At 53.4% G+C, this 15,000-nt stretch overlaps 1 protein-coding gene across 2 annotated transcripts in view; it reads left to right on the top strand.

Moving 5' to 3' along the window:
- Positions 1–15,000, top strand: part of bnc2 (basonuclin zinc finger protein 2) — a 177,091-nt gene that overhangs the window by 152,867 nt on the left and 9,224 nt on the right. For both annotated transcript variants that reach the window (XM_062530682.1, XM_062530681.1), the window contains exon 5: positions 10,213–12,722. In XM_062530682.1, the coding sequence (XP_062386666.1) occupies positions 10,213–12,722 (2,510 nt within the window). The remainder of the gene's footprint in view (positions 1–10,212; positions 12,723–15,000) is intronic.

The raw sequence follows: 15,000 nt of genomic DNA, 5'->3' as shown, positions 1-15,000 counted from the left end.
GCATGTGTGTGTGTCACACACATATACACACACACACAAAGGCCCTTTGTCCTGTTTTTAAGTGTATCTCAATGCACGTTCTCTATGTGTGACAGACAGGCCAGTTCCAAAGCAAGTTTGGCTGCCTGCAGACATCAACTGTGATTTGCTAAAGAGTCCGTAAGCTGACATTTATTAAAGGAGATCCACGGAGACTTACGGGCAGTTGACAGTCCTATGGTCACACTCAACAGGAACTGGACCACACTCCCCACAATAAAAAGAGCTATGAAGTTGCAGAGAGGCTCATAATGCTCCCAGGGCCCCTCCAGAGCGCTCAGAAACGCCAGCTCTGTTTTCAGCTTAGCACCATCGCCACCTCCCACCTTCACTCTCAACAGCAAAACCATCCTGCATGGCATGTAAAGAGCTTTGTCAAGGTTTGCAGTCGGAATTCAGGTAGTCTGTGTGTGTGTGTTAGGTATGTGAGTATATATAAGTGTGTGTGAATGTGTGTGTATGTGTGTGTGTGTGTGCGTGCGCGCGTTGAGAGGCTAGGCTGGGGGCCCACACAGAGAATCAGTGTATCCGTCGTTCACACCGTGAACATCCCAGGGAGCAGTAAAGATAGCAGCCCGCCTGGGAAAAGCGGGAGTTTAGTGGACCGTGAGGAACAATGAAACTCAAAAGGCATCGTCCAGCGCGCTGGTGAACGCCAGATGCCTGAGGATGAATCAAGCAGCTGTGGGAGTGAGGAGGGCCATGCAGACGCATACGCAGACGCAGGGTCCCCGCTCCTCTCCTCTCCTCTCCGCTCCTCTCCTCTCCGCTCCTCTCCTTTGTGCGTGGCTCCAAACCTTTGTTTTCTCCCCGTGGCAACATCCCAGCGAGATACACACCAGCATGTTCTTTGTCCTCACCTTTCAGACCGAGCTTGCTTTCATGTCACGAATCCAACAGAAAACAATTAATAGAATTTATTACTTTGTTCAAGTACTTGTTTTTTTCTCTCCTGTTTTTTTTTTCTTCTTGGTTTTGCTCCATACGCACATATGCTCAACAGGCACAGACAGAAAGACAGACAAACACACATTAACATCCATGCCTGAGCACACACACGCACAGAGACACGCACACATCCACACACACACACACACACACACACACACACACACACACACACACACACACACATACTGCCTGAGTTGCTTCTATGTGTTTGATGGTCTAGAGGTTTTCTTCATGTATAAGTTACACTCCAAAAAGGCACCACCAGATGTTAATGATGTTTATTTTTACAGTATGTAATCACGTCTCTGGAACTTATGACAGTAGACAGCCCAGGGTTCTGGAACCATGCCCTGTACGACCCTCACCCTATTTCCTGTCACATTGCTCTCTCCAGATGGACACACACACACACACACACGCACACACACACACACACACACACATATACTCACACAAACACACCCCGATGCACAGACACAGACACACGCACATTCAAAGGGTCACTCACTTATCATATAAGGGACACAGTCATCACGCATCGATAAACTTAAAAAGCAGACATGCTCAAATACAAATCAAAATCACATCATACACACGCACACACACACACACACACACACACGGTGGTTGTGTAATCCCTATGCCACAGGGGGAGAGGTGCGTCTGCTGCCAGGCCCTGCTCAGTAAATCACAGTGCAGACACGGTGCCACCCAGGCACTCAGAGACAAATGGGCCCAACCCTGCGCCAAGTTCCTGGTCCAATGGGCCTGTTTAAAAGAACCTCTGCTCCTTGGTAATTTCCATTAGACTCCCCCTTTGCCACAAACAGTAGCTATCTTGCACTTGGCATCCGTGCGCTAGTTGCAACAAGCCTGATCCTACCCGGTTATAGCCTGCTCCCATCTAAACATCTTAATTAGCACCAATAAGACGAGTAAACAAAGGACTCTAAATACTTAGCCATAAAATCCACTAATGCCATATCAGAGTACAGCAAAATAACACAGTACACACTCGCATTTGCTTTGGCCTTTCCCAAACTGTGAGTAACAAACAATCCCAACAGCTGTGTGTTCTCCCTGGCCGAGGTCGAGCGGGAGCAGGTTAGCGTGGCGCTGCTTGCCTGCCTGTGTGCCGAGCGGCCTGGCGTGGCCATGCAAAGTGAGAGCTAACACGCAGTAATTGTGCACCAGTGACAGTGGCAGTGACAGTCTCCTCCAGGGCCAGGGGCCTGCGTGGGGGGGGGGGGGGGGACACGGGAGGGGAGGGGAGGGGAGGGGGGGTCTCTCCTGGGGCCTGCTGGATGTTTGGCAGGCAGTGAAATAGAGCACGGGATGCTGAGGCGGAGAAGAGGAGGGGGGAGGGGGGGGGAGGAGGGATTGAGCTAATGGTCTTGCATCTTCCTGGCAGCATGTCAATAATGGCTCTTATCACATTAAGCAAAGAGTCCATTAGCTTATTCTCTTTTCCTTTGGCTCGCACCACAGCTACAGCACGCCAGCACAGTCGCGCCGAGCACAGCAGAGCTGCTCTAATGGCCTGTGTCTCTGTGTTACGGACATGGCCATGCCTACACTCACACACACACACACACACACACACACACACACACACACACACACACACACACACACACACACACACACACACACACACACACACACACACACACACACACACACACACACACACACACACACATACACCGTGCCCAAACCAACAAACAGGGCACACACACACACTCACACACACACACACACACACACACTCACACCCGCCCAGGCAAGACACAAACAGGACACACACACCTACACACACATATACAGATATACAGAAAGAGTGAGAGAGAAAATGTGAGAGCAACTTCATAGCTCAGTGGTAATCCTATCATAACACAAAATGTACCTTTGAGTCAAAGTAGCCTGCATTGATGCGTTTGATACATGGACACAAATTAAATCACATTTGAACCGAATCAGGAATCATATTTTCAACAATGTTTGGAGACTGAGGTTTTTTTTTTTTCCTAAAAAGCCATTAGTCTTGTTTTGAGAGGGAAAAAAACTAACAATGCATATCTGGTATCAATGTTTTATTTGTTCTCATTCCAGTTAGGCTAATGTTCTGAGGCCTGTTTTCTTCCCCCCTTTTTCCACATTTAATAACTTTGGGATAATGACTTGAGGGGGTTGCACGCACCGGGCTGAGGGATAGCAGCGCAGCTACACACCTCTGACTATCACACAAACACTAGAGTCGCGCCACAGCCAGGGAGCAAATTGCGAGCACATGTTAATACACCTTCCCCGGGCCCTGCCAAGCCAGCTTTACAGACAGGGGAGACGTGATATAGGGGAGGATAAAAAAGGACACCACACCACCAAAGACCCCTCCGACAGGCCATTTCTCACGCGCCACAGCCCACCACCCCCCCACCCCAACTCCTGACCCCCCCCCAGCATCTCGTCCATCTCACATCTGCATCCCAGACTGGCCCGTCCGATTCCAGAAAAACACACACACACACACACAGCGCACAAAACCTCCTCAATTAATAGGAACCATCAGGACCTCTTATTCCCTTCTTCTTTTTGTTTTCTCTCCGGTTACTCATTGTGTTACAGCACAATTAAGATTCTCGTTTCACAGCAAAACTATGCGGTAAACTGTGCATGTCTCCTAAAACCCCGTACAAACGCAACGAAAACAAACAGACGCGCTGTAGATGTGGCAGCTATCTAGGCAGGGGATCTGATTCTGTGCTCGTGTCTGATGCCTGGTGCAGGTTCTGGTTGTGCTGAGCGAAGGCAGCAACGGATCCGACCCTAAAATGGCTTCCATGTGCTGCCCCGTGTGCACCTCCTCTGGACGCAGGCCAAACTGCGCTGCTTTGAAGGATGCGAGAGGACAGGGCTGGACTAGAGCGGGTCAACTGCGGGTCACTAAAGCAAGGGGCAGCTCACAGGAGAAGGCTGGGGGGGGGAAGAGGTTAGTGGACAAGGCCCTGTAGCTAGCAACCACGACCGACCCGAGTCTGCAGGACTCACAAACCTGCCATCCGAACTGATCCCCGATCAGTGAGAGGAGTCTGCTGTGACTTGTTGCACTCGCAGCTCCTCCTGCAACACTGACTCACAGTAATGTGTTCTCAGTGCAGAGTCCTGGGTTAACTCAGCACCAAGGCAGGTTGGACACAGAGCACTGCCTGTCTGCCTCTGACTCTGGTGAGCATACGAGAGCGCCGGTGCCCTCGTCACGGGTCATTCACGCTGCAGCAGAGCCGGCCTGGCCTGTGCGTTGACCGAGCTGGCCGGCGTAATGCGCTGCTCTAATTGGATAAGCGCAGGAGGGGGAGACCCAGAAGTCTGCTCTGAGTTATAACGAGCAATATGGATATGAGCACGGGGCCATGTGCGCAGCTTATTGGCTAACACCTGCTGTCAGCGGCGGGGGGGGTGGCGCTGTCTTCCGGTTCCACTTCTCACCACATGACAGTTTCATTGAAAAAAAATATATTTTCAAGGCTGAGTTGTCAGCATCTGTCCTTCTCAGAGGTCAGGAAGAGTAATTTACGATCGCTTGTCAGGCAGATCCTCAAGCTCCACACTTGTGGCAGGAGAACAGATGATCTCTTTGGCAGGGCGGATGTCAGGTCAGGCCGGGCCAGCTCAGCCTATGTCATCCTGCACCGCTCTTTAACGCACGGCCGTAATGGTGCAGCATCACGCTTTACAGAGAACAGTTGGATATTTTCCCTCACACAGGAAGGCTAATGCACTTCCAAACTGTTTGCTCTGGTACTGTGTGTGCTGTCAGCCCGCTCCTCGGCTGCGGCGGCGGCTCTGACAGCAGTGCAGGTAAAGCAAGTGTCGGCTCTAAGGGCCGGCCGCGCACCTGTCATCTGTGGGCTGTGGGAGCGGCGGAGACGGAGACGGAGACGGAGGCGGAGACGGCCTGCGCTGGAGCTGCCTGCCCCGTGAGTAGGGCTCCAGCCCTCAGATGTCATGGCTGCAGGCACTGGGCTTTGTGTGCACGGATCCCCTGTGGCACCCCTCGCCACTTCTACTCGGAATTATTCAAGGGATAAAATGAAAAAAAGAGAGAGAGAGAGAGAGTGAAAAAAAAGGTAGTGGAGAGGGAGAGGGAGAGAGACTACTGAGGAAGCCATAGGTTCAAGACCTTCTCAGATCACAAGGAACTTCTGCTTAACCTCCCTTGAAGTGGTGAACACAGGGATCGAGAGGGGCTTTTTGGGGGGGCCGGGGATGTGAGCGCGGCTCCAGGATCAATGAGGAATCCCTGTTGTGTCCACTGGGAACACGGCGTACAGAGGAGCCGGGCAGATCAATGGCGTTCCCAGGCCTCAGCTGTCCGTGCCCAGCCAGGATCCGTCCCCTTGACAGGCACACGGACAGCAATCAGGTTCATGTAGTTCATGTTCCACATTCTGTGGTACAAGGTACCAGTGTAGAGACCTTGCAGAAGGAGGCAGGAATGCACGCTGTACCCAGCCAGCGCTGTGCCAACCGATTCCGAGCTGGCTTTGTCAATTTTCTTTAAGCTTTTTTGTAAAGCTTTTAGCCTTTTGCCCAATGAGCCACAAGCCCATTATTACGGAGGTCCTCGTGCTGTCTGGAGCAACACTAATGACGGGCTGAGATGAGTGCTGATCACGGAGGTGACTCGGCTGACTGTCTTAATCCTCCATGCAAACCACTCAAGCTCTCGCCGCCGGACTGGAGGATGTTAATATGATGTCCTCCTAATTGCTTAATTGCCTGCTTTGTTTTACTGACAGCGTTGCCCCGGCGATGACAAGGCCATCACTCGCTTGTCAGCCGTAATTTACAGGGCAGAGGGCTGGCGACGGCGTTAACCACCGGCACCAGGAGCGGGCGGCACTGGCGAGATAAATACAGCTGTCACTGGCCTTCGTTTCCTGGTGACACGCTGGCAGAGATGGGTGAATGGCAACGATAGACAGATTGAGTGGCCAGGGCAACTTAGCATTGTAATTATTGGCTAATCGTCATTAACCTCGCAAACACTGCTTCAGTTGCATTGTTTAAAGGACTCGAGGATGGGTAATGACAGGGTAATCCGTCATAGCACTGGGGGGCGTTTTGGATGAGGGGGGGGGGGGGAGGGCCACGGCTAATGAGATTTGAGTGTGGGGGGGGGGGGGGGCTGAGTAGATTTGCGGAGCGTCGAGCATGGAGAGGAGCGGGCCACATTAAGCTAATTGGGAGAAGAGTGGCTGCTAGTGCGAGCGCTCCTAATGACGGGTCTGCAGCTCTCCCAGTGACACAGGACTAATGTGCAGAGGGGTGGGTGGAGCGCCGGGGGCAGGGTGTTTATGTGCCAACACACACCGGGAGACGGCCGTGGCAGACAGCAGTACACACTCAGCAAACACCGCCTCGCTGACGACTGCACTGGGCCTCACCTCCTCCATAGGGCTGGATACGGCTCCAGAGAAATGGACCCAGTATAGGGAAGCGAATACCCCAGGAAGGTAACCCAAAAAGGGGGCCTTATTATTATAATGAGAGGTTCCCGGACGTAAGTGAAAGCACATGATTGCCTCCCCTCTCGCCTCCCCTCTCCTCCCTCCCTCCCTCTCTCTGTTTCACGGAGCAGAACACTAGTCAAGCTTGTCCCCTCACATTGCGCAGTCTGTTGTGGCGTGCAGCGCACGCAAGCTTGGGTTTCTCCGCGTGTTTGGAAGCGAGTGTGGCCTAAGCCCCATCTGACTCGAGTCCAGGCGTCTCTGGAAGCGTAGACGGCGTGTGTTTTCATAGCCCCTCTGGAGCTGGCCCGCCGAGCACTGGAGTCTGTGACCTGCATCATGACAGCTGGCTGGCCCTGGTTCCTCCAAAGCAGCTCCATGCCGTAAACACTACAGCCCGGTGTCGTCTCATTCCACCTGATCTGATTGGACCGTGGTGGGAGGGAGGCGGGGGGGATGAAAAATAAGATAAGCGCATAAGCGATACTTGGCAACGCTGCCTTTGTTTGAAAAGCCGAGCGCTGAGAACTGATGCTGGGTTGAAAAAGTCCAAGAGGACAAAGATCAGTTGAAACAGGCGCACATGCAGACATGGCGCTCTCGCATTCTCACAGTCCCTCAGCCTGGAGGTGAGCGTACTCCAGTGCCTGTCACAATCAGTCATCCACGAACCTCGCTGATGACAGTTCCTCTTGTGAACCAAAACGGTTCTCTTTGGCACCCTGCAAAAACTCCCAGAGATCAGCCCAGGCATCAGAGCTGCAGCTGTGGTGTACACTTTCTCTCCCTCCCTCTCCCTCTCTCTCTCCCTCTCTCTCTCAGTCTCCTCGGTGCAAGTAAGTGTAATATTGCAGTGTGTTTAATCTCCCACTCTGGGCTTAATAGCAGTGCTGGTGCTGATAGTGAGGCTCCCCCAGCGCTCCAGCCAGCAGAGAGGAGAGTGATGAATGAGTCCTGTGATCTGTGATTAGGATCGGCCTGTTTAGAGCTGCTCTCCAGCTGGGGACCAGACACACTCACTCACACACTCCACAAAAGTTACCCAGGTCTCTCCTCGTTCTCGCCCGGGGCCCAGGCTGCCAGCTACTGCTGCTATTTACCCAAACTTTAGCAAGTGTGGACATACATCCGCCTGTTTGTATGTGTGTGAGTCTCAGCACTACAAGGTCCCTTTTGACCTTCCCAGATTTCCACAGACACTGGTACCTGGCAGAGCTTTGTGTTTTAGAGAGTGTGTATGGCTAGGGGAAGGAGAGGAGATGGCAGCACAAGAAAGGCTATGCTGAAAGGACGAGTCCTCATTATGAGACTTGATGTTGTGTTTCAGGGCGATCTTTTCTAACCATCTCAATGCCTTTCTTATTCTCCCTTTAATAATTGACTTTCTAATTTGCTTTCATTTTTTCTTCAATTAAATCAAATGGAAATACAAATGCCCAAGCCACTGTGCAGTGTGAAATAACAGCAGTGAGGCTAGAATTTAAAGTCATACCTTCAGGCTAAACTCATACTCACACACAGAATAAAAGTGTAAAATGTTTTTTAATGTATATTTAACAACAAATACTCCAGTGACTATTGATGTGCTGTCTCAGAAGAATTTATTTTTCTTCTTATTTCTGAGGGCATGCTTGTTGCGAGACCGCTCTTACATATCTCATTTTCTCACTTATTTCTGCTATCTATCCTTCCCTTCCTCCCTCGCTCCTATTCTCTCTCTCTCTCTCTCTCTCTCTCTCCCTCTCTATTTAAACATTTATTCTGTGCTAGCGCCTTAAAGGCCCTCGGTGCCTTGTGCCGTTGGTTTTTTACAGCTCTTAAACTGCAGTGTTGCCATTTCTCGTTGAGGGATCGGGGCGGGTGGGGACACGCTGGGTCCCTGTGCTCGTCCTCTCTAATTGTCGTCAGAGTGAGTGTCTCTCCCTTGATGTCGCTGTGCTCTGGGCCAACCCAGCCTCCCCGAGCCCCAGCAGTGGGAGCATTTACAAGATGAACAAAAAAAAAATAGAAGCACTCTCCTCCTCTCTTCTCCTCTCTTCTCCTCTCTTCTTGTATTCCGGTTTCCTCTCTCTCTCCCTCTAGTGCTGGGACTGGCTGGCCCATTTCCTCTCCTCCGGTAACAAAGCTGGAGCCGGGTGGCAGACTACCAGCTTCAGAGTCAGGCTGTCACTGCCTGCCTGCTAGCTTTCACAGATCATTTCATAAACATGACGTTCAGCTTGTAACCCTCAATGCTGATGGTGGGTATGTAATGCTAGACCCGAACTGCGTCTTCCTCCATTGGTTAGAATTGAGATGTGAGCTTTTAAAAAACGCTGATGAGAGATCCACTCCCTGCTCGGAACCAGTGGATCCGCTAAGGGGGGACAAATGCATTGGGTCAAGTATTTTGTGGATCAAAGTTACATGCCTAACCACAAAGCTAGAGTCGAGGCCCTTCCAAGATTCCTTTCCCAGAGTCCCTTGCCATGTCTCCACGTTTGGCAATGTCCGAGTGTGCAGAACTCAGAACTCAGAGCGTTTTATTTTTCAGTGGTTAATAGCACCATCTCCCAAAATGCCGTCCAAGAGAGCTGCTTGGAAGTGGTGCTTATTTCCCCTTCAGGAGCAATACCGCTGCTCTCAAGATGGAAACTCCGTTCCCACGCTTCCAGTCCATACAGATGAGAACGCAGAGGCCAGAGAGGAGAGTGTGCAGAGCACCCTCCAGATTGATATCATTTGATTCCCTCCTCCCGCAAGACATACAGTATATATGCAAGCACAGGCGTTTTCTGTTGACACCATCCTCTTGATAAAGTATTCCTTCATTAATATTTAATCTGACACAAGACGTGCGTCCTCTAAAGCCCATTAACATAAAGCTCAGTAAATACTGATCCGCAGCCTCCCTAATGAATGGAATGCAAGATCGCTGTCACCTCCAAGGCTTCTTCAAAGACATATTTAAATAAACATGAGCAGCCTTATTTTTATGTCTAACATGACTTCCTCCCAGACAAAGATTTTTTTTCCCCTCCTCAAATGTAATTCTGTGCTAACCCAATTCCCCGCACCCCCGTCTCTTATATATATACAGTTCAATATTTAGACTAACCAAATGAAATAATTGTGTTGAGAATATGAAAAGAACACAAACATAAACAAGTGAGGTGCGATTAGTGGGCTCCACTAATATGTCTATCAAGCCCTTAAACAGCGCTGCTTGTGCAGTCACCGAGTGTAAATAGCCGGGCTCTTCACATGAGCGCTCATACTAGGGGGAGTCACAGTGAGAGCTGCCATCTTATCAGGCTGTTTTTGTTAAACAGCCTCATGGCAAACAGATCAATGTCTCCCAAAATGGCATGTGCAATTCACACCTGAACCCCAGTGCACCCCGTTTGTTTGTGTGAGATTTGCTGAAGCGCTATGCGCTCCGCGCGCTGTGCGGCTAATGACTGCATTTGCATGGCTGATTAAAGGTGCAAAAGAGAGGCAGACAAAGAGGAGGTGCAGAGAGAGAGGAGGAGGGGGAGGAGGAGGAGGAGGAGGGAGCACAGAAAGCTGTTATCAGCCTTTACATGTTGCTCCAGGGCCCTTGAATTTCATGTGCAAGTTCTAGCTCCCTCTCCCCTCCACCCCCTCCCTCTCCCTCTCCGGCCGCAGTGATTATGCAGAATCAATACATTTTTGTGTTTGTCTTTCTCTCCCTCTCTGATATGGCCTACAGGATGCTGCAGGCAAGGTGCTGGACCGCTGGAGCATCATGTCGCGGGAAGAGGAGATTATCACCCTCCAGCAGTTCCTGCGTTTTGGCGAGACCAAGTCCATCGTGGAGCTGATGGCCATCCAGGAGAAGGAGGGACAGGCCGTCACCGTGCCCTCGGCCAAGACCGACTCGGGCATCCGGACGTTCATCGAGAGCAACAACCGCACGCGCAGTCCCGGCCTGCTCACGCACCTGGAGACCAGCAGCCCCTCCAGCATCCACCACTTTGAGAACATCCCCAACAGCCTGGCCTTCCTGCTGCCCTTCCAGTACATCAACCCAGTCTCGGCGCCGCTGCTGGGTCTCCCGCCCAACGGCCTGGCCCTCGAGCAGAACCTGCGCCTGCGCGAGCCCAGCCTGCCCAACCAGGCCGAGCCGGTGGACACCAGCGAGTCCGAGGTGTCCCTCTCGCCGTTCCGCAGCGGCCAGAGCCCCACCAGAGGCAACCTCGGGCAGCTGCCCAGCAACATCGAGCCCAAGACGGAGCCCAACAACTCCTCGCCCATCTCCCCAACTCCCTCCTCCACACACCAACAGCAGCCACACACCCCGCAGCAGCAGCAGCAGCAGCAGCAGCAGCACCAACAGCAGCAGCAGCAGTCGCAGCATCAGCACCAGCACCAGCAGCTGCCGCAGGGCAACAGCATGAGCGAGCATCACCACTTTGTGAAGAACGACCAGTCCAAGAGCATCACGCACTCGTCCTTCTCCTCCAAGATGCACCGCATGCGCCGCATGGGCTCCACGTCGCGCAAGGGCCGCGTCTGCTGCAACGCCTGCGGCAAGACCTTCTACGACAAGGGCACGCTGAAGATCCACTACAACGCCGTGCACCTGAAGATCAAGCACCGCTGCACCATCGAGGGCTGCAACATGGTCTTCAGCTCGCTGCGCAGCCGCAACCGCCACAGCGCCAACCCCAACCCGCGGCTGCACATGCCCATGCTGCGGAACAACCGCGACAAGGACCTCATCCGCTCCACCCCGGGCCCCGGCACGCCCGTCATCTCCAGCGCCAAGAGCGGCTTCCACCTCACCAGCCCCGGGAGGCCCCCGCTGGGCTTCGCCACCCCGCCGCCGCTGGACAACATGCTCCAGTCGCCCCTGCAGAGCCCGCTGGTCTTCCCCTCGCTGAAGTCCGTGCAGCCCGTGCAGCCCGTGCCGCCCTTCTACCGCACGCTGCTGTCGCCCGCCGACCTGGTGAGCCCTCCCGTGTCTCTGCCCACCAGCCCCATCCTGCCCACCGCCGCCACCAACAGCGCCACCTCCCTGATGGAGCAGCAGCAGCAGCACCTGCTGGCCACCAGCGTCCACAACGCCCACAGCGCCCACATGGCGGAGATCACCAGCCAGATGGCGCACCGGCTGCCCCCCACGCCGAGCGCCCAGGAGTCGGGCACCTCGGCCTCCACCGCCGCCGCCGTTGCTACCACCGACCCGGCGCCCAAGAAGAAGCCTCGCAAGTCCAGCATGCCCGTGAAGATCGAGAAGGAGGTGATCGACGTGGCGGACGAGTACGACGACAAGGACGAGGACGACGACGACAGCTGCCACCATCACCACCACCACCACCAACACCAACACCACCAGCACCAACACCACCACCGCGGCGGCGCGCACCTCCACAACAACGTCAACGGCAACTGCAACAACAACAACAACAGCGGCAACGGGCACCACAGCGGGGACAGCGGGCACCAGTCGCCCTCTCAGGACGAGATGAGCCCCAGCCTGGCGCTGAGGGGCATGATGCGCTCCGACCGGGACGGGTGCCCGCGCGGCACAGGCGGCGGGTCGGGCGGAGGAGGGGACGGAGGAGAGCTCCGGTGCATGGACAGCTACACCTCCGAGGACCAGGACCACGAGCGCGACTTCGAGAACGAGTCCGAGACCTCCGAGTCCAAGATGTTCTACCGCGACGAGATGATGGACACGGACGAGCATCGAGGCGGGTCAACGGGGGGCAACGGCGAGGGCAGCCTGCACAAAGAGCAGCACGACGAGCGAGAGCACGGCGAGGAGGAGGAGGAGGGCCAACTGAGGAAGGACATGGAGGAGAAGAGCCGCTCCTCTCCCTCCCCCCACCAGCCCGTCATCAAGATCAAGGAGGAGCTCAACGACCCCACCTACGACATGTTCTGCATGAGCCAGTACGGCCTGTACAACGGCAACATGGCCGCCGCTGCCGCCGCCGCCGCCAGCATGGCCGCCCTGCACGAGAGCTTCATCTCCTCCATCGGCTACGGCTCCAGCCCGCCCAAGTTCTCTTCGCACTCGCACTCGCACCCGCACTCGCCCGACGGCGACCTGTGCTCCAGCCCCGACCCCAAGATCTGCTACGTGTGCAAGAAGAGCTTCAAGAGCTCCTACAGCGTCAAGCTGCACTACAAGAACGTGCACCTCAAAGAGATGCACGTGTGCACTGTGTCCGGCTGCAACGCCGCCTTCCCCTCCCGACGCAGCAGAGACAGGTGAGCACCTCACGTCACGTCACGTCACGTCACGTCACGTCACGTCACGTCACGTCACGTCACGTCACGTCACGTCACGTCACGTCACGTCACGGCACTCCCACTGTGTTAGCAAAAGAGTAGAATAGTGTGCCTTTCATATCTGAATGTTGTTCTACTGTACAGTACGTCCTCTACAGCGAATAGTACTAGTCTGTTGTGAATGTCTGGCATTTCCACTCCTGGTACAGTGCTTTACAGTGCGTGCACCTTAAGCAGAATTTGAAAGTCCCACCACCCATAAATCCTAGTTATTATCACATTTTGCTCATATGGCGGTGAAAATGACATATGACTTAGGAAGTGTATTTCAGATCAAAAACACCTACAGGTTTGAACTCTCACGTTGCGTTCATGTAAAGGTGAAAATGACATGACACAGTTATTTAAGATTAAAAGACACACAGTACAGTAGGTTTGAACTGCTCTGAAAGTCAGCTGATGAACAAACTTCCCTCGGCGCCCCTCTCCCCAGACCTCCCCTTCGCTCCTGAGCAGTGCACGCAGGTGAGAGGGGAATAATTACTGCTTTGCTAATGACGTGTTAATTGCTGCAGTATGTGTTGACTGTCATGTCAACGTTAAGGGTGGCAGGGTGTCGACGTGCCGAGACGCAGTGCTTTGTCGGAGCCGTTTGCGGGGGCCTCGGAGCGCTGTTTACCTATGCTCACTCACCTGTCACACGCAGGTGAGCACGCATACATTAGCAGGGGCTGAGGCCTGTCAAACCGCTGCATTTATTAGCGCGTCGGGAGGAGCAGGTCTCGCTACCTGGGCTTGTTAGCACATACCATCCACCCGCACCTCGACCCCAGAATATACCACCACCAGCAGCACCACCACCAGCAGCAGCAGCAGCAGCAGCAGCAGCAGGCGAGCAGTTCATCTCCTGTCTCACGTGTCAGGGAGGCATCAGAGGGCACACAGGCCCCGTAGCGAGCGCTAGTCCCAGGAGACGGGCAGCCTGCGCTCTGGGAACACCAGGAACATTCTGGGATTGTGGTCAATAACTAAACCGTCGCTTGTGGTTCAGAAGCTGAGGTGGTGAGCATGCAGCCATGCGCCGATTTTACAATGTGGAGAACCACCAGCAGTTAAACACTGACTGGTCTAACACATTTTATTCACAGAAATCATTTTTACTGTTCCCACCAAATCACCATAGAGAAAGCTTCAAAATGAACACTACTAGGTGGTTGTACACACGGTAATAATAATTTCAAAAGCCTCAAAGTAGAAATTAGTACAATTTGGCACATGTACAAACACACTTTGTCAGGCACAGCTGCTGTATGTTAGGGTGTGCCATTCCGTAATAGCACATGCCACAGTCAGGGAGGAGAGACAGAAAGAGGCATTCATCTCCATCATTCCACGCTCATGAGGAGAGCGATAAGAGCCTGCACACACACACACACACACACACACACACACACACACACACACACATACACACACACCTACCCCCACACACACCACACTTTCACACACACACACACACACCTGCCTGGTGACAAGTGACAGTTATATTTAGATAATAAAGATGCAGACTTTGAATATGTGCCTTTCCCTCCCTCCTTCTGTCATTAGTAAACAAAAGCCTCTTAGAGGGGTTGTCTCCAGCACAGCCCCCACCCCTCCACCCCTCCACCCCCCCACCTCTCCGCTCCTCTTCTCCGCTCCTTCGCTCCTCTTCTCCTCTTCTCCACCCCCAGCCTTTATTAAGTTCCCATGCTCGGTGTCATCTGTTCCCTCCACTGTTTGTTCATTAGCACAATGTAAATAGCAGCGGTGACTCTGGGACTCGGCGGAGGCGGAACAGCCGAGCAGAAACAAGAGAAACACAGACAAAGGGGAACGAGGGAGAAGTGCAGAGGAGAGAGGGAACGGAGGGAGGAGGAGGGATGGAGGAGAGGAAAGAGGCTGGAGCGGAGGGTACAGGTAGAGCCTGGCAGCACCATGTGAATCCTGCACTCACCTGAACCGTCAGTACTGTAGCTTACCAGCCACCAGGGTGAGGACGGAGCGTAGGGAAGCTAAGAGACAGGCCGGCTCACAGCATCATCTGCAAATAAAGAGACGTGCATTACTAGCTCAAGCACACACTAGTCAAAACACTAACATTATTTACAACACACTTGTTAGTAGGTCTCAAGCTCCTTCCTGTTTATTTAGTAGTTTTGCAGCCGTGTCAAATCTGAACACGTCAGTGTTGCCCGTTTGCACCGTTGTGCTTTGA

This window comes from Sardina pilchardus, chromosome 2 (assembly GCF_963854185.1).
Source record: "Sardina pilchardus chromosome 2, fSarPil1.1, whole genome shotgun sequence".
Taxonomy (NCBI): Eukaryota; Metazoa; Chordata; class Actinopteri; order Clupeiformes; family Clupeidae; genus Sardina; species Sardina pilchardus.
This window is presented reverse-complemented; position numbering and strand designations above follow the sequence as displayed.